The 17,746-nt window shown below is 65.7% G+C and overlaps 4 protein-coding genes across 4 annotated transcripts; 1 reads left to right on the top strand and 3 right to left on the bottom strand.

The window, feature by feature from the left end:
* Positions 1 to 4,745: 4,745 nt before the first annotated feature.
* RND1 (Rho family GTPase 1) lies at positions 4,746 to 7,075 on the bottom strand. Its single transcript, XM_086768762.1, has 5 exons — positions 6,913 to 7,075; positions 6,751 to 6,838; positions 5,778 to 5,887; positions 5,546 to 5,680; positions 4,746 to 5,467 (listed from the first exon to the last, which is right to left on the bottom strand). Exons 1-5 carry the CDS (start codon positions 7,030 to 7,032, stop codon positions 5,222 to 5,224), a joined length of 699 nt encoding a protein of 232 aa, XP_086624888.1. The 5' UTR covers positions 7,033 to 7,075; the 3' UTR covers positions 4,746 to 5,221.
* A 623-nt stretch (positions 7,076 to 7,698) lies between these two features.
* On the top strand, positions 7,699 to 9,943 carry DRC2 (dynein regulatory complex subunit 2). The gene is made up of 8 exons (XM_086768884.1): positions 7,699 to 7,833; positions 7,920 to 8,087; positions 8,159 to 8,328; positions 8,461 to 8,599; positions 8,701 to 8,898; positions 8,976 to 9,194; positions 9,279 to 9,431; positions 9,563 to 9,943. The coding sequence occupies exons 1-8, from the start codon at positions 7,699 to 7,701 to the stop codon at positions 9,941 to 9,943; spliced, it is 1,563 nt and encodes a 520-aa protein (XP_086625010.1).
* A 227-nt stretch (positions 9,944 to 10,170) lies between these two features.
* On the bottom strand, positions 10,171 to 11,922 carry FKBP11 (FKBP prolyl isomerase 11). The gene is made up of 6 exons (XM_086768849.1): positions 11,761 to 11,922; positions 11,429 to 11,494; positions 10,814 to 10,901; positions 10,671 to 10,704; positions 10,491 to 10,561; positions 10,171 to 10,404 (listed from the first exon to the last, which is right to left on the bottom strand). The coding sequence occupies exons 1-6, from the start codon at positions 11,878 to 11,880 to the stop codon at positions 10,187 to 10,189; spliced, it is 597 nt and encodes a 198-aa protein (XP_086624975.1). The 5' UTR covers positions 11,881 to 11,922; the 3' UTR covers positions 10,171 to 10,186.
* A 1,555-nt stretch (positions 11,923 to 13,477) lies between these two features.
* Positions 13,478 to 16,158, bottom strand: ARF3 (ARF GTPase 3). The gene is made up of 5 exons (XM_086768885.1): positions 16,073 to 16,158; positions 15,141 to 15,330; positions 14,917 to 15,027; positions 14,704 to 14,828; positions 13,478 to 14,413 (listed from the first exon to the last, which is right to left on the bottom strand). Exons 2-5 carry the CDS (start codon positions 15,286 to 15,288, stop codon positions 14,252 to 14,254), a joined length of 546 nt encoding a protein of 181 aa, XP_086625011.1. The 5' UTR covers positions 15,289 to 15,330; positions 16,073 to 16,158; the 3' UTR covers positions 13,478 to 14,251.
* Between the last annotated feature and the right edge of the window lie 1,588 nt (positions 16,159 to 17,746).

The raw sequence follows: 17,746 nt of genomic DNA, 5'->3' as shown, positions 1-17,746 counted from the left end.
TCACCGGCCATTCCCAGCGCATCTACAGCACCACAGACATCGGGGCTCCAGGCTTTCCCGGATGAACAGGGCTTCTACCTTTACCAGCAGCTGTACCTAGGCGCCCACTGAAAAAAAACCCCGAAAAATCACGAACGTCAGAAGATTGCTCCCACACTGAAAGTGCCATCCTGTCAAGCTTTTGCTGCTCCTCACGGGCCATTGGCAGCGCATCTACAGCACCACAGACATCGGGGCTCCGGGCTTTCCCTGACCAACAGGGCTTCGACGTTTACCACCAGTTGCACCTGGGCACCCACTGAAAAAAAAAAACCCAAAAAATCACAAACGTCGGACGATTGCTCCCACACCAAAAGTGCGAGCCTGTCACGCTCTTCCTGCTCCTCCCCGGCCATTGGCAGCGCATCTACAGCACCACAGACATCGGGGCTCCCGGCTTTCCCTGACCAACAGGGCTTCGACGTTTACCACCAGTTGCACCTGGGCACCCACTGAAAAAAAAAACTCAAAAATCACAAACATCGGACAATTGCTCCCACACCGAAAGTGCCAGCCAGTAAAGCTCTTGCTGCTCCTCACCGCCCATTCCCAGCGCATCTACAGCACGACATAAATCGGGGCTCCGGGCTTTCCCTGACCAACAGGGCTTCGACGTTTACCACCAGCTGCACCTGGACACGCACTGAAAAAAATCCCAAGAAATCACGAACGTCGGACGATTGCTCTCAGACCGAACGTGCCAGCAACACAAGCTCTTGCTGCTCCTCACCGCCCATTCCCAGTGCATCTACAGCACCACAGGCATCGGGGCTCTGGGCTTTCCCTGACCAACAGGGCTTCGACGTTTACCACCAGCTGCACCTGGGCACCCACTGAAAAAAAACCCCGAAAAATCACGAATGTCGGTCGATTGCTCCCACACCGAAAGTACCAGCAACACAAGCTCTTGCTGCTACTCACCGGACTTTGGCAGCGCATCTACAGCACCACAGACATCGGGGCTCCGGGCTTTCCCTGACCAACAGGGCTTCGATGTTTACCACCAGCTGCACCTGAGAGCCCACTGAAAAAAATCCCCCAAAAATCACGAACATCGGACGATTGCTCCCACACCGAAAGTGCCAGCCACTCAAGCTCCTGCTGCTCCTCAGCGGCCATTGGCAGCGCATCTACAGCACCACGGACATTGGGGCTCCGGGCTTTCTTAGAGTACAGACCTATAAACACCTGCACCCGTGAACTTTGTCGAAATAGTGAACTGATGCATGGGCATCAGTTAGCACAGGTCAAATAGTGAAGCGCAATAAAGCAAGCCTGGGAGCATCATGAAAATAGTGCATCGTGTCCATTGGCACCGGGGAGTGCCGCAGGAATACCAAATGGTGACGAAGGGAGCCAACAAGCGTCAGGGCAGTAGCGTAGAAAGGGTAAGGAAGCCGGGGAGCATTGTCAACATAGTGAATGGGGGTGAATGGAGGCAGGGAGCTGTGGGGAAATATTTAAGGGCAGAAGGGATCCATCGATTGGCGGGGAAATAGCGGAGGGCCGGCAAGGGTTCCAGGGAGCATCGGGGAAATAGTGGGGGGTGGGCAAGGGAGCCAGCCAGGATCATGCAAATAGCAAAGGGGGTGCAAGGCAGGCAGCGAACTTCGGGGAAATAGTGAATGGGGGCTCAAGGGAGCTGGGGAACGGCAAGGAAAGAAAGAGAGCAGAAGATAACAACAGTAGTAAACCAAATAGAGATGGAAAACCAACAAACAAAACCCAAGAACAGAAAAAAAATTAAAAAAAATGAAACCCTTCAGTTCTATTACAATACTCACAGTGAATCCTGGAACCCAGCTTCCTCCTGCATCACAGAAACTTCCAGTCTGCACTGTCCTCCCTTTAAATAGTGAGCACTATGTCACCTGGGAAGGAACAGCCCCTGGGCTCTTTGGGCTAAACTACCCCACCTGTGGGCAAATTAGTAACCCAGCCCAGCTGTGTCCCCCAGCTCCAGGAGCCAGCACCTCCAGTTCCTCTCTAAGCTCAACAGAAAATTAACCCTGTTCTATCCAGAACCAGGACACCTGCAGCACTGTAAATTGATACCATTAAATTATCTACCTCCAAAATACAGTTATCATTTGACTAGGGGTTTCTTTTTGTTTTGTGGTTTGGTTGGTTGTTTGTGGTTTTTTTTAATGTGTTATAGGATTAGGAGGGGCATCTGGCCAGCTGCACTGCCCAAAAGAGATACTACTGAAGTAGCAGGGAAACACGCAACTGAAAGCAAGGCAGAAACAAAACATTTCAGCACGCTTTGTCACTAGCAAACACGGCATGGCCAATCAGAAACCTCATACCCCAGGACTACAGCTCCCAGATGCCGCAGGAGGCAGCGGGGACACCGTTCCCCGCACGCGGATGCACCCCAACCCCGCTGAGTGCCCAGCGCAGCCCCACACTTTCCAGCGCGGCTGCAGCCAGCCCCCACCACCGCCTTGGCACGGCCCTTCCGCGCCCCCACCACGCGGTTCCTGGCAACTCTTGCCGCTCGTTCCAACACGGCGCGGCACGCCCCGATCCCCCACCACTGCACCATACCTCCGACAGGGGCCCCGCCAGCCCGGCCATCCTGGCAGGCATGGCCGCACTCCTCACAGCTTTCCCTGGGACCCACCAGTCTCTCACCCGGCCCCCGCTCGCCTTCTCCCTCGCTGCAGGTGCAGCCGCAGCCCATCGACACTCAGTCATAGCTCCACTCCTCCGTTCTCCCGCACTGGCCCCTCCACCCCAGCCTCCCACCCCCTTCTCGGCCTCCTCTCCCAGCCTCCACCCCCCCCCACCCTCAGCCTCCCGCTAGCCCTCCAGCCTCCCACCCCCTCCTCAGCCTCCCAATAGCAGCGGAGCTGCTCTGTCCCTGTGCGGGGCCGGCACTGCAGTTCCGCGGTTTGCGCGCCGAGCGCCCGCCGGCACCGCGCACGCGGAGAGGCAGCAACGAGAGCGGCAGCACCGCACCGCACCGCACGGCCGGGACCGGCGCGCGTCAGCGCCTGGGCGGCTCCCCCCTGCAGTACCGGGGTTGGTTCGCCAGGCGGCAGCACTGAGCACGGGCGAGCGCCACACGCCGCATGCGCGGCGGCTGAGCTGCAGTGCCGCTATTCGGGCGCTCAAAGCCCGCAGAAAACCGCACGAAACGGGCAACAAAACCACACCGGGGGCCGCGGGAGTAGCAGGGACTACACCGCTCCACGTGCGCCCGAGAGCAGTGCGGCAGCATGGGAGCCCGGCAGCCGGGTGCGGAAAGACTACGCCTCCCGGCATGCTCCGGGGCGCCGTCATGGCCGACCGCAAGCCCTGCACCCCGGGATTACACCTCCCAGCATGCCGCGAAAAGGAGCCTTTCCGCTCACCGCCCCGGCGCGGCTGCAGGCAGCCCCCGCCGCTTTCTGCGCCCCTACTCGGACCCCGCCGGCCCGGCCGCCCCCGCTGGCACGGCTGCGCTGCTCACGGCTTTCCCCGGGACCCGCCGGTCCACGGCCGGCCCCCGCTCACCTTCTCCATTGCTGCAGGTACAGCCGCAGCCCGGCGGCGCTCGGCGACCGCTCCACTCCTCCTTTCTCCCACACGGGCCCCTCCACGGCCACCCGGGGCAGGGCAGCACCAGCCCCTCCAGCAGCACCCACCCCTTTACAGGGAGGGGCCGTCTCCATCACCCTCACTGCCCGCACCTGGGGCTCCTCCAGCCCCGGCCCACAGCTGGAGCCCGGCAGGAACTGGGGGCCATCGCCTGACCCCCACACTGCATCACCTCCTCCCCTGGGCTCCTCACCTCCCATGGCCCCGGGCAAAGGGAGCAGAAATGCAGCCAGAAAGTCAAAGGAGACGGCGAGCGTTTATTCATTCAACACACTTAACAAGTCCTCGCAGCGAGTCTGCTCTGGAGCTTGCAGCCTCTGATCCCCGCTCCGTGTCCCCAGGACACCTTGGCAGTCATTCCAGGAGCCACACTTGTCGGGGAACGTATGGTCGGTTGGCTGTCTCCCGGAGCACCGGGCTGCTGGGCAGACTTGGAGGCTGCCAAAAACGAAGAGCAGGGTTCGCCAGGCGGAAAAGAGAAAAGACGCAGCTCCCCAGGCACGGGTGTATAGTGATAACTCACAATGCAGGGAACGGGACAGCAAGAGAAGGACGGGGACAGAGAGCCCGACAGAGGTGGGCAAAGAAGCAGGACAGAGAGAGAGAGGAAAAGAGGCTGCAGAAAGAGGGAGAGGGAGCAGGACAGAGACCAACAAAGAAGGATGGGGAGCAGGATGGAGATGCAGATACCCCATGTCAGACGCGGGGCAGGCCGGGAAGGCGAGAGCGCACCGAGACTACAACTCCCATCATCCCCCGCAACCCACAGAGGCACGGCCCCGCTCATCCCTCCCTGGCCCCGCGCACCTCGAGCCCTGCCGTGACCTACCTCGTGTGCACATCCCCACGCCGTGTGGGAGCCCCACACCCCCCCCCCCAACCCCGTTCACACCCCATGCCCAAGCGGGGCAGGGTGCAGGTAGGCACCCAGCAGCGTGGGACCCCCTCACCCCAGGGACTTTACCCTCTGCATCACCACCCACGGGTGACAGCACAGGCAGACAGCACTGGTGACACAAGAGAGATCCTCCCACCCACGGCTTGAACCCCAACATCCCCTCCCTCAGCCCCACCCCCCCCAAACACAGGAATTCCCCACAAAAACAGGACCAGGCACCCGCTGCACGTGAGTGGGTGTTATATTTCTGATAATAAATAAGCTTTTTAATAACATAGACCATGGAACAGAGACACCAGCCCCAACCCCCCAAGATAGTCCATAAAACAGCCCCCCCCTCCTCCCCCCACTCCCCACCAGGGGCCAAGCAGCAGATGAGGGATGGGGCAGAACTGGGGGGGACAGGATGAGTCCCCTTTAGGACTGGGGAGCAGCTGGCAAGCGCCCTCCCTGGGACCCCTCACCTCCAGACCCCCACCCACGGCAGCTCCATGGGGGCTGCCCCCCAGGATGGGGGCTAGAGGGGGAAGCAGTGCGATGGGAGGGCAGTAGGCACCCCATCCTCTTTGGGGGGGGGGGGGGGGGGGGGGGGGCAGGGGGAGGCTCCAGAGGCCCATCCAGCCTCCTACCCCCTCTGGGGGACTCAGGGGAGCTGGGGGCTTTGAGGAGGTGGGGGGGTGGGCATTAATGTCCCCCACTTCACATGACAGAGCAGCTTTTTGCTTTTTCCTTCTTGAAGGCGGAGGAGATGAGCTCAGAGCGGCTGGGCAGGTGCAGGAGTCTCTTGGAGAGGCTGCGGGGGGGGCTCCTGGGGGGCTGCAGGGGGGCTTTGCTGAGGCAGATGCCAGACACGGTCCGGAAGATGCTGTGGACGCTCTTCTCCGAAGTGAAGGCCGAACACTCCAAGTAGCTCTCAGCTCCCAGCTGCCTGGCTGCCGCACAGCCCTGCAACCCAACCCTGCGTGAGGCCCGTGTGGCACTCCCAAACCAACCCCCACCCTGCTGTGGGACCCCCACCCCAACCTGCTCGTAGGAGATGGGTGCCTGCTTCTGGTGGGAGAGCTCCATCAGGGTGCTTAGGTCTGTCCGTAGGTCCGTCTTGCAGCCAATGAGCAGCACTCGTGTGTTGGGGCAATAATCCAGGATCTCCGTCTTCCACTGTGGGGTGCAGGGTGGGGGGAGAAACGGAGCCACTGTCAGTGCAAGGGGACCCCAAAACGCTCCCCCCTCCCACAGAGGGCCTTTCCCCCCCCACCTTCTTTGATGCACTGTCCAGGGTCTCGGGGCGGCTGATGTCAAAGCAAAGCAGGACAGCATCTGAGTCGCTGTAGCAGAGGGGACGCACGTTGTCATAGTAGGGTGAACCTGGGAGAAAAAGGGTGCGTCACTGTACGGCACTCCCCCAGGGGACCCAGGCGCCTGGGCAGGAGGTGCTTGCAGACCCTTGGGCGGGAGGCACCCCAAAATGCCACCTCCACAACCCATTAACATCCCCATCACCCCTAACAAGGGAGGTGGATCCCATGATGTTTATATAACAGCCGCCCCCCTCTCCATTCTGGGGAGCCCTAAGGGTGCTGGGGGGGGCAGCTGGGATGCGGGAGGGAGGGGGGGGAGCGGGGCAGCACCTCCACGGGGTCCCTGGGGAGCCAGCGCCACCAGTCCTGCACTGGGGACTGTGAGGGAGGTGGGGGTGTAGAACAGTGCATGGAGGTATGGAGTGCCCCCCCCGGGTGTGGGGGTGGCCGGGGTGACCCCCCTATCGCCACCCCCAACCCCAAAAGGCCCTCGGAGGGGTTTTGCAGCCCAGACGCTCCGTGCGTGGAATAGCAAAGAGGCTGCGCCAGCACATCGCCATAGCAACGCAGGGACCACGGGTGGCAGGGACCCCCCTCCCCCCTCCGACGGGGTGGGGGGGACACTGCAGCACCAGGGCAGGGCTACCCCAGACCCCCCCCCCCCCTTTGAGAGTGCCCAGGGAGAGGTAACACCAGGATGCCCCATCGCCAGCCCCATACGCAGGGGTCCCGGCACCCCAGACCCTACTGGAGGGGCTCACACTGATGCGGGGGATTCCCTCGGGGATCCCCACTGCGGCCACCACTGCAGGGACCCCAACACACTCCACTGCAGGGCCCCCAGACCACCTTCCCCCAGCAAATGCCCCCATCACCCCGCCCCGGTGCAGCCCCCGGTACCAGAGGGTCTCCCTCTCCCGCCCCCGGTACCAGAGGTGTCCCAGAGGCTCAGCTCCACCCGCTGCTCCTCGCTGGCCAGACACGCCGTATAGTTCTCAAACACGGTGGGCACGTACGTCTGCAACAGCACCGAGAGCGTCAGCGCCCGGTTCGTTGCCAGTTCCCGGTGCTCAGCCCCAGTTCCCGGCTCACCTCGGGGTAGCAGTCCTTGGCCAGCACCTGCAGCATGGCCGTCTTGCCGCACTGCACGTCGCCCACCAGCACCAGCTTGCAACGGGCCGGGGCGGCCGATACCGGCCTCCGCTCCCGCATAGCGGCAGCGCAGAGGCGCGACCCCCACGCCACTCCGCGCGCGCGCGCGCGCGCGCGCCCGCCCGCCCGCCCGCCCGCCAGCCCTGCGCCCTGCCGCCGCAGCGCCCTTATATACCTCGCCGACGCCGAGCCCCGCCCACGGCGGTGCCTTCCCGCCAATCGCTGCGGCTGTTCCCGGCACGCCGGCCAATGGCGAAGAGGCGGGGACCGCCGGGACCCGCCCTGTCGGGTGCCAGGCTGCTCCTCCAGGCCAGGGGGCGCCTGTCAGCCCGCGGACGGAAGTGCGGCCCCGTTCCTGCTCCAAACCGGAAGTGGTGGTTGCTAGGAGACCGTTGGGACGCCGGCCGCTGTATCGGGAGTGTTGAGGGGGGCGGGCTAGACCGGTACCGGGATGCGGGGGACGGGACCTCCGTGGTGCGGGAGGGGGCGCCGAGGGGAGGAGGTGGACCGGAGGGGTACGGGAGCGATGGGGCCTGGGGGGGTACTCCAAAGTTGGGGTTGCCTGTGGGGACCCCAAATTGGGGGAGGGCCTGAGGGGACCCCAGGAGGAGGAGACAGGGGCAAGCAGGGGGAACCGGGTCCTGGGGATGGCCTGAAGGGGCCGCGGCCGGGACCTCGGCCATGACCCTGGCCCCCCCTCATGCCGTGTGCCTGGGCCCAGCCACCATGCTGAGGAAGGGTCACCCGCAGGCGGCAGCCCCCATGGTGGCGGAGGACGGGCTCCTGCAGCTGCAGAGCCAAGCGCTGGCCAAAGAGGAGGCGGTCAAGGCAAAGGAGGAGATGCTCACCCAGTTCCTGAAGGTGCGTGGGAGGCCGAGGCTGGGGGCAGCAGCATGTTCCCCCACACCCCACTCAGCCCCTGACCCCCTCCCACGGCCCTCATGCAGAACAAACTGGCCAAGGAGAAGTGCAGCAGTGCCCTGAACCTTCACAAGCTCAACATACAGTGGCAGGTGGTGCTGCGGGAGGCCAAGGCCAAGGAACTGTGCCAGGACATCGAGATCCTCAGCCAGACCTTCGGACGGGTGATGGACTGCAAGGACAGCGTCATCAAGGCAAGCACGGGGCTGATGGGGTGGGAGCTGCAGCAGGGCCCACTCGTGACCCCCCTCCCTAACCTCTGCAGTCCCTGGTCACAAACCTTGAGGAGGCAGAGGAGCAACAGGCCCAGGCCCTGCGCAGCCACCTGCACAACGTCGACCGCCTGCTGCAGCTTCAGCGCTGCCGCCTGACATGCCTGGAGGAGGCATTCGACGCCCAGCTGCAGGCCCTGAAGCTGGAGTTTGAGGCTGAGAGGTACGGAGGGGCAGAGGCAGACAGCAGTGGCGCCTGCTGGCTGTCTTGTCCTGATGCTCAGCAACTCTCTCACTGCCCAGTCGGGAGTGCCATGGCTTCCTTCTGTGAGCGGCTCCCCCGTGTTTTCCCCAGGAGAACCATCCTTGAGCAGTACAAGCGAGAAAGCCGCTACCTGCAGGACATGGCCCTGGCCGCAGATCAAAATTACGCAGAAAAGGACCACGAGGTCACATTGAATTTCCAGAGTGCCCGGGATGACATCAAAAACAAGGCACGGGGAGAAACCGGCAAGGAGCCTTTTAGGGCTTGCAAGCAGAGAGCACAGCGAGGTTTGGGAGATGCTGGGTCACCTACACCTGCATCTGTCCTCAGAGCCTGAAGGAGAAGCAGTACAGCCACATGCATCTGGGCGGGAAGGCGGAGGCCCTCTGGGAGCAGCTCCAGCAGGCCATGCAGAGCTACGCAGAGGCCACCGAGCACCAGAAGATCACTTTCAAGGCGCTGAAGCAGAAGGACGAGAAGAGCTCCAGGGAGATAGAGATGCAGGCGAAGAAGCTGCAAAAGCTCCAGGTCTCGGCAGGGTGCAGGGGTGGCCCCAAAAGCAGTGACACCCCCTGTTCTGCTGCTCACGTTTTGCCTGTCCCCAGGATTTGATCACAGCCACCAAGGGCCGGATCAAAGCTCACCTCCAGATGAGGGAGGAGCAGATCCGCTACGCACGGGAAGAGAAGGAAAGGGTCCTCAGGCAGCTCCAGGACCTCAAGAGCGAGATGAACCGGGCCAGGGTGAAGGCCCATGGCAGCCTGGCCAGGCTCACCGTGCAGAGCAGCGCTGCCCTGAAGACGCTGGCGCAGGTGGTGGAGAAGGTGAGGCTGGCAGCCCGCGGGCAGGGGAGCACCAGGGGGGTGCCACTGTCCCCTCCCACACTACCCTCTCCCACTTCCCCCCAGGCCCAGCAGATCCTGCGGCTGGCTGAGATGTGTCACAGGCTGGAGACGGAAGAGGAGAAGGTGCTGCCCTTCTACACTTCCTCGCTGGCAGAGGAGGAGCAGCGAGACGCCTGCCGAGTCCTCAAGGACCCCCCCGTGGAGCCCCTGGCCTGGGTGAGGAGACAGCGCCGGGGTCCCAGAGGCTGCCGCAGGGGAGCAAGGGTCAGGATTCGGCCTCGGGGAGGGCCCAGCTGGCACGTGGGCAGTTTGGGGACCCCTTGCCCTCCTCTCTGCCTCTCACCTAGACCATGCAGGACTACATGGGGCTGGAGCACTTCTGGCAGCAGTTCAGCAAGGCACAGCTGGAGGAGCAGGCGCTGGAGCAGGAGAGGGAGGCCCTGAGCAAGAGGAACCGATGCCTACGGGAGCTGCTCAGGCAGTACCTGGCAGGGATCTCCATCACCCAGGAGGTGCTCAGTGAGCCCAGCCTGCTCCTTGCTGTACAGCACAAGAGCTCCATCCCCAGGGACTTGCCCTGCACTGAAGTGGGAAGGGAAAAGGTCACCAGGGCGCCACAGACCCCGACAGCCCCCTGGACCCTGTCCCCTGCTCCGCTGGCACCGTCTGAGAATCCCCCTGCAGACCGAGGACGCCATAGAGACCACGACTGCTTGGAGGTGTCATAAAAAAAGCTAAATTGTGCCCAAAAATGTGCTCCAGGGCCTTATTTCTGGTCATGCTGAGCTGCTTCAGGGCAGGTGTGAGTCTGTCAAGTCCCACTCAGGTCTGACACATCAGTTCCTCAGCCACACCAAATCCTTGCTGCCAGAGCAGGCAGGGAGCTCAGGGAGGGGGTGCACGGCCTCCCTACTGCCCCCATAACTGGACAGAGCAGAGACGGAGCAGCAGCGGATGCCGAAAGGAAACCTTTATTTCTTTTTGGCTTTGTTCCTCTTCTCCTCTTTCAGCTTCTTCTTGGAGAGTTTGGGGCTGCTAGCCTTGTGGTAGAGGTGGTATCCGATGAGCCCCAGCAGCGCCGGCACCAGCCCCAAGCACAGCAGTGGCAGCACCTCATTCACCATCTTCTGCCAGTAACTGGCCCGGGACAAACCGACCAGCTCAACCTCAAACCGCAGCACTGCATCACCTGGGAGGGAGGGAGGGACACAGAGCCTGAGCAAGGGCTGCGGGGGGCCGGCAGGGACCCCACGGGCTCCCGAGGGCTGCACTTACCTGGGATGGTGGGAGGGGAGCCCCGTTTGCCGTAGGCCAGGTGAGGGGGGATGATGGCTCTCCGCTTCTCCCTGCCACAGCAAGAGACTGTCAGCACTGGTTCCCCACGGGACCAGACCCACACCAAACCGCGGTGGGGATGCTGGGGGGGGCCGCCACCCACCCCCTCGTCTGGCTTACCCCACACACATGTCCAGCAGACTCTGCTCCAGGCCTACGAGGAGAGGAGACAGGAGAAGGGTGAGTGGGGCCAGCCAGGCGCCATCCCACAGCCCTCTCGGCCCGGCTGGACTCCAGTTAACTCCCCCTGGCCCCCCGCTCACCCGGGATGACTTGGCGCTTGCCCAGCTCCACCTGGAGCGGGTCCCGGCTCAGCGAGGTGTCGATGATCTGGCCATCTTCCAGGCTGCCCTGCAGGGGACACAGCCATGGTCACTCAGTCATTCCGGGGTGCACAGAGGCAGTTCTGCCCCGGGGCTGTCCCCACGTAGGTCCCAGCATTGTCCTACCCCCCCAATCTGGTATTGGTCCCAATGCCAGAGCCATTTTGGGGCAATCCTTGCACTGGTCCCAGTGCCGACCCATACCCATACTGGGGCCGCCCTCATGCCAGTCCCAGTGCCACCCAGAGCCCATCCCGGGGCTGTCACCATGCCTGTCCCAGTGCTGTCCCCATGCCCACTCCAGTGCTGTCACAGTGCCTGTCCCAGTGTCACCCTGGTGCCATCCCCGTGCCCACCCCAGTGCCATCCCCACGTCTACCCTGGTGCCACCTCGGAGCCACTCTGGTGCCACCTCCGTGCCCTCCTGTGCTCACCGCGGAGTCCCCTCCAACGACTACCCCGGAACCACTCTGGTGCCACCCCCACGCCCCCCCGGTGCCGCCCCCGCCCCGCCCCGCCCGGGAGCGCAGTGCTGACGTGTTCCTCCCGCCGCACCGTGTAGTGGATGTGCACCGTGTCCCCCGGCGCCGACAGCTCCGTACAGCCCTCGGGGGGGGCCACCTGCAACAGGGGAGGGGTGTCACGAAGGGCCGCACTGGGGCTCCCCTCGCCTCGGGGTCCACGGTCCGTGAGCCGGACCCCCACCCCCACCATGCTCCCGGTCCTCCTGGTGCCCCCTCCACTCAGCCTGGTCCTCCCGGTGCCCTCCGCCCAGACCGGGCTCATCTCGGGCAACATCGTCCCACCGGTCCCTCCCCCCACCAGCTCCGGTCCCAGCTACATATCCAAGGGGGCGGCCGGGGGTCCCCGCTCCCCTCGGGACTCACGAGTGTTTCTAGCCGCAGCTCCCGGGCTCCGGTTTCGGTTTCGCTCTCGGCGGCGCGGGCGGGCGGCGGCGGCAGCAGCAGCAGCACCGCCAGCGGCAGCAGCGCGGCGGGGAGCGGCATGGCCGGGCTGGCGGCGGCGGCGGCGGCGGCGGCGGCGGCGACGACACCAGGACCGCCCCGCCCCCCGGGAGCCCCCTCCCGGGCCCCGCCCCCCGGGCCCGCCCACGGCCCGCTGCACTGGGGCCCGTCCACGGGACACGGAAGGCGCCGTCGGGGCGGCCGGAGCTGCCCTGGTGGGGTCATGGGGGGAAGGGGTCTCTGGGTTCGGTCGCCCCCTCGGTGCGCGGGGACACGCGTCCGTGTCTGCTCGGGGGCTGTCTCGGCAGTCCTGGGCTGAACCGGCCGCCCCAGGGGGTTCGGGTTGGGAGGGGTGGAGCTCGTCCCGGGGCACCGGCTGGGTGCAGCACCCGGGGTCCCGGCGCCGTCGGGGCTCGGTACCAGCAGGCGGCAGCAAAACCTAGAGAAACCGGGACCCACCGGGGACAGGACCCCTCTCTGGCACCCACCTGGGGCCAAGACCTTTCTGCGGCACCCACCTGGGAACGGGACCTGTCCCTGAGCACCCACCCGGGAACGGGACCTGTCCCTGAGCACCCACCCGGGGACAGGACCCCTTCCCAGTACCAGGTGGGTGCAAAGCATCCCTTCTCCTGGCACCCCAGCCCCACTTCAGCCCCTCGGCCATGGGAAACAAGGACAGCTGAGTCCTCCCCAAGCATGGAGCTGGACTGAGGGCCCAGAGTTGGGCTGGGGGCCCCCGTGCAGAGCCAAACTTGCCCCAAAGCCCCTGTTCCCTGTGCCTTGGGCGGGGGGGGGGGGGGGGGGCACCAGCCCCAGGGCAGGAGGCAGAGCCCAGAGCTGTGGCAGCCCCCACTCAGGGGGGTCACACTGGCACACGGGGAGCAGCCAGGTTCCTTCGTCCCGTGCCAGCAGTGGCAGCCCCGCTGGCGGCGGTGGTGGCCCCATTGGTGGCGGTGCAGCTCCTGGACGACAGCATCGGCACGTCGGCCCCACCGGCGCACCCACATACCAGGCCCGGTTGCCGAGAGGTGGGGAAGCCAGGCTGGCGGCTGGGGGCCAGGGACGTTAATGGGATTAGGGCCACCAGGTCAGTGCTGGGCTGGCCCCCGCCAGACAAAGCTGCCAGCCCAGCCAGTGGGAACGCGCCCACGCCGCCTCCACGGCTCCCAGCCCACCAGGGAACCGCAGTCACCCCATTCCAACCCCCGCCGACACGGATGTCAGGGTCACCAGCTTGGGGGGGTCTTGGATGCCAACAGCTCTCCCAGCCACCAACCCAGAGGGGACATGGGGACAGCAACCGCCCCAAATGGGACTCAATCGGTCCCCTAGCCCATGGAGGGGGTGACACTGGGGCTGGGGGGTTGGGCTGAGCTCCACTCATGCCTGTACCGGCGCTCGCACTGTCCCCACGCCCTGGCTAGGATTAGCGCTAATGGGATTTACCATTTCATCCAATACTCCCCTAAAGATGAGCCTGGGAAGGGGGAGCCCCACCCCACCTCTCCGCCAGCCCCCCTCACCCCGCTAAGCTCTTTCTAATTAAAACCAACCCAGGGCTGTCCATCACTGTCCCCCTCTGCCAGACCCCCGCACCGGGGCGGGGGGCTGCAGAAGAAGAGCCGTGGGGCAGCGCTACATAAAACATGTTTAATATCCAAGGGGGGGCGAGGGGCAGCGGTCACCCACCCCCAGGGATCTGAGGCGCGGGGTGGGGGGGGTGAGTACACACATCCCCTGACGGGGCAGAGCCGCAGCAACACGTCACACCAAGCACAGACCAGGGGTATAAATACAGTGCTGGGGGGGGTACAGTACGGGGCCGTCTGTCCGTCCATGAGGGGCTGGGACATACAATCACTATGCTGGCATGGGGCTGGGGTGCTGGCAGCCGAGGGCGGGGGTCCCAGCAGCCCCATTCCCTCCCCGCCCCCCGTCACCCTGCCATGGGGGTCGCGCTGTGGGGAGGAGACCTGCCTCAAAGTGACACAGGGGGGGAGCAGGGATGTGTGGGACCCCTGGGAGGTGCTGAGGGGAGGAGTGTATGGTCCCAAATGCCCCCTGTGGCCCGCTGCCCCCACATTTGGTCCAGAGGAAGGCGAGGGGGGTGCAGGGACATGCACGGGGACGGGATGCCCTCGCATGGTCCCCCGCTGGGGGCCCCCAGCCCCTGCCCTGCTCCTCGGAGCCCCCGCCCCCCCCTTAAATGTTATATATAGCTATAATTCCACGCACGCACACACGAGATCTGAGGGGAACCGAGGAGACCCCAAAAAAAGGCGAAAAACCCCACACCAACCAGTGCCAGAAGAAAGCAAAACCCAACCGAGGCGGGGAGGGAGCAGCCGGGGGGGCCTGGCACGGCTCCGAGGGGGGGGCCAGGGGCACAGGGAGGAGGCCAGGGCCCAGCTCACTTCTTGTTCTTAAGCTGGTTGGCGAGCCAGTCGAGGCCCTCGTAGAGCCCGTCCCCACTGGTGGCACAGGTGGCCTGGATGTACCAGTTACGGTGGCGCAGGGAGTGCAGCCCCAGCTTGTCCGTGATCTCCGCTGCGTTCATGGCGTTGGGCAGGTCCTAGGGCAGAGATGGGGTCACGCACTGGCTGCAATGCCATGGGGATGGGCCGCTATCCCGGCACAGGGGCTAGCACCAGCCCTGGCACCCTGGGGATGGGCAGGGCCCAGCCAGAGGGACTGTTAAACACCAGCCCTGACACCACAGGCATGGGCACGGTCCTGCCACGAGGACTGCCAGTTCCCAGCCCTGACACCCCGGGGATAGGCACAGGCACCCCAACTCCAGCCCCAACACCCTGGTAATGGTCCTGGCCCTGCCACGGGGGCTGCCCCCTGCCCCAGACCCACCTGCTTGTTGGCGAAGACGAGGAGGACGGCGTCCCGCAGCTCGTCCTCTGCCAGCATCCGCATCAGCTCCTCCCGCGCCTCATTCACCCGCTCCCGGTCATTGCTGTCCACCACAAAGATCAGCCCTGCAGGCAACAAGGAGGCACTGCTGGGGGCACAGGATCGGGCCCCGTCCTCTCCCCAAGTCCCTGGGGAGGAGGTGGTGACACCTACCCTGGGTATTTTGGAAGTAATGCCGCCAGAGAGGCCGGATCTTGTCCTGCCCACCTACGTCCCACACGGTGAAGCTGATGTTCTTGTACTCCACCGTCTCCACGTTGAACCCTGAGGGGAGCAACGGTGGAGGGAAACTGAGGCACGCGGGGCCACAAGCCCGCTCCCAAGGAGCCCTGACAGGGAGGTGTCCCTGCCTGGTGCCCCCCCCCATCCCTGCACACCTATGGTGGGGATGGTGGTGACGATCTCCCCCAGTTTCAGCTTGTAGAGGATGGTGGTCTTCCCAGCGGCGTCCAGCCCCACCATCAGGATCCGCATTTCCTTCTTCCCGATCAGGCTCTTCAGCAGGTTCCCGAAGATGTTGCCCATGGTGACGGCGATGCTGGCTCCGTCCACAGGGGAGGCCGGATCCTGCGGGGGCATGGGGCAGGTGCTGGGATGGGGGGTGGGGGGCTCCAAGCATCTCCTGTGCTTTAGGGGGGGCTGCGGGAATCGGGAACCCCCGTGTGCTAGAGAGTCACAGGGCTCCCCGGACAGGGGTCCAGGGGTGGGGTCACACACTCCATGGGGACCGTACTGCAGCTCGGGGGGTGGGGGGGGGCTGTGCTGAGGGTTTGGGGACCTCCCCTCCCCCACTGCACCCTACAAGGGAACAGGCACTGAGGGAAACTGAGGCACGGATGCCAGCTCTCCCCCCTCCCCTCCAACCCCGACCCACCCCCCCGCATCTCCGTGCACGGTACCCCCAGTCCTGCAGCCTCCCCGGCGGGGGCGGGCGACGACACGGGATCCCAGCGCCCCCTGCCCGGCCCCTCCCCACCGCAGCGCGCCCCTCCCGCCCGTGGGCAGCCACCCACTCCCGCCCCCCCCCCCCGAATTCACAGCCTCCCCCCGCCCTCCCGGCACCGCAGCAACCCCCCCCCTGCCCCGCACTGCGCCCCTCCAACGCACGCCCCCCCCGGATTGCAGCGCACCCCCAAATCGCCGCCCCCCCTCCCGCGCCGCATCGCCCCCCGCCCGCCTCCCCGCTGCATCGCACTGCCTCCCCCTCCCCAGGTGCGATGCGCCCCCCATCCCCGGTGCTCCGCACCCCCAACGCACCGTGCACCCCCAGACGCGCTGCAGCCCCCGATGCCCGCCCCCCTCCCCGCACCTGGTGCCGGTACCGGTGCCGCCCCCCGCCCGCAGCTGACTCTGCACCGCTCCCGCCGCCGGAAGCGGAGGCCCCGATCCCGCCGATCTCGCGAGAGCGCCCGGTGCTCCCCCACCCCCCCCCCCGCCCCTCCCGCCCCGCTCTTCCCCCTGCACGGGGGGCACGCGCGGAGTTGGGGGGGCGCGGAGCTCGCGAGAGTCGCAAGCCGTTTCCATGGCTGCGGCTGCAGCGGCGGGGGGGGGGCGTGATGGGGTGGAGGGGAGCGGGGGGGTGTCCCTGGCGTGAGCAGAGGGGCATGGAGGGGGGACGACTGGGCTTCACGGGGGGGGCGAGGACCTCCCCTAAAAAAGACTCGAGGGGAGCAGGGACCCCAATAACGACACGAAGGGGAGGGGGGCCCTCCCCCTCCCGCCCCGTCCCTCCGTCTGTCCCCACGTCCCCTCCGTCCGTCGCTGCTCGGTGCGGCGGGGACCAGACGGGATAGGACGCTCCTCCTCTCCCCGTCCCGGGCAGGTAAGGGCGGCCGCCCCGGGGGTACCGGTAGCACCGGCCGCCCCGACGGCTGCCGGAACCCCGGGACACCCCGGGACGGAAGGGTCCCCAGCATCGCCCCCCTTCCAAGCCCAGGGCCGCCGTCAAGGCTGCGCAGGGGCAGCAGAAGGGATTGGGGGGGGGGGGGGGGTGGGAGGGTGGTGAGGATGCCCGTGAGGGTCCCGGGGGGAAGTTGGAAGCCCTCCGCTGGTGGTAGGGCCCCGAGGAGGCCCCCCCCCCAGCCGCGCCCCGGAGTCGCCGCGCAGCCGCTGACCTCAGCCCCGGGAGCCCCGACGGGGCGGTGGCCCGAGGGCGCGGACACCGCCCGGCCCGGCCGGGAACGGGGCGGAGGGGGACACGGGGGACGAGGGAGCCGCCGTCCTGGAGCAGACCCCGGCGCAGTGGAAGGGAAAGGGGGTGGGGGTTCCCGGTGCGAGCCCCCCGCCCCGGCCCGGGCTTTGTCCATCCTTTAATTGAAACGGGGAGTGGCGGCCCCGGGCCGTGACGGGCGAGCCGGGCTAATCCGGCCCCGCATGACTGGTCCGGGGAAACCGCCGCGGGGGGATTACACCCCTCCCCGCATCCCGCCACACCGAAGGGGCTCAACTCAGCCCCTGCCCGGCCGGGCACGGGGGAGTTCACACCCGCCCACCCCGCCCCGGGTGGGGGATGGCAGGGACAGACCCTCGTCCCCACTGACACGAGTGGCAGCACCGGCGCCACGTCGCCGTGCCCTGTCCATGGGGCCAGCCTCTCCCGTGCCTACCGCCGGGCACCCCTCTGCCCTTCCCTCCATCGTCCTCATGACCTACATCCCTCCATCCCCCTATCCCTGCATCCCTGTATCCCTGAATCCCTGCATCCCCCCATCCCTAAATCCCTTCATCCCCCATCCCTCCATCCCAGCATCTGTCTCTCCATCCCTGTATCCCTGTATCCCCCCCATCCTCCCATCCCTGTCCCCCTCCCTGTATCCCTGGATCCCCCCATCCCTCTCCCCCCAGCCCCTCTCCCCCTCCAACACTCAGTACCGGCCCAGACCGGCGGTCCCGGGCAGAGTGGGCCGTGCCAGGGCCGTGTCGCACCCATGGGGGTTGCAGACGGCATGGAAGTCCACGGGCACGTTCTCGAGGGGGACCTGGG

The sequence above is a fragment of the Chlamydotis macqueenii genome, chromosome 29 (genome assembly GCF_036417535.1).
Source record: "Chlamydotis macqueenii isolate bChlMac1 chromosome 29, bChlMac1.mat, whole genome shotgun sequence".
Taxonomy (NCBI): domain Eukaryota; kingdom Metazoa; phylum Chordata; class Aves; order Otidiformes; family Otididae; genus Chlamydotis; species Chlamydotis macqueenii.
Note: the sequence above shows the minus strand (reverse complement) of the source record. Positions and strands in the feature narration are given on the sequence as shown.

Bases quoted from the DNA above. Each gene is read 5' to 3' on its own strand.
- DRC2 (XM_086768884.1), top strand. From the start codon at position 7,699: ATGCTGAGGAAGGGTCACCCGCAGGCGGCAGCCCCCATGGTGGCGGAG. The intron at 8,088-8,158 runs GCAAGCACGGGG...TAACCTCTGCAG, and splicing joins GCAAGGACAGCGTCATCAAG to TCCCTGGTCACAAACCTTGA. The intron at 9,195-9,278 runs GTGAGGCTGGCA...ACTTCCCCCCAG, and splicing joins TGGCGCAGGTGGTGGAGAAG to GCCCAGCAGATCCTGCGGCT.
- ARF3 (XM_086768885.1), bottom strand. From the start codon at position 15,288: ATGGGCAACATCTTCGGGAACCTGCTGAAGAGCCTGATCGGGAAGAAG. The intron at 15,028-15,140 runs GTGTGCAGGGAT...TGCTCCCCTCAG, and splicing joins CACCACCATCCCCACCATAG to GGTTCAACGTGGAGACGGTG. The intron at 14,829-14,916 runs GTAGGTGTCACC...TGTTGCCTGCAG, and splicing joins TTACTTCCAAAATACCCAGG to GGCTGATCTTTGTGGTGGAC.
- FKBP11 (XM_086768849.1), bottom strand. From the start codon at position 11,880: ATGCCGCTCCCCGCCGCGCTGCTGCCGCTGGCGGTGCTGCTGCTGCTG. The intron at 10,902-11,428 runs GTGCGGCGGGAG...TGTCCCCTGCAG, and splicing joins CGGTGCACATCCACTACACG to GGCAGCCTGGAAGATGGCCA. The intron at 10,705-10,813 runs GTGAGCGGGGGG...CTCTCCTCGTAG, and splicing joins CAAGCGCCAAGTCATCCCGG to GCCTGGAGCAGAGTCTGCTG.
- RND1 (XM_086768762.1), bottom strand. From the start codon at position 7,032: ATGCGGGAGCGGAGGCCGGTATCGGCCGCCCCGGCCCGTTGCAAGCTG. The intron at 5,888-6,750 runs GTACCGGGGGCG...TTTTTCTCCCAG, and splicing joins GAGCCTCTGGGACACCTCTG to GTTCACCCTACTATGACAAC. The intron at 5,681-5,777 runs GTGGGGGGGGAA...TGCACCCCACAG, and splicing joins TGGACAGTGCATCAAAGAAG to TGGAAGACGGAGATCCTGGA.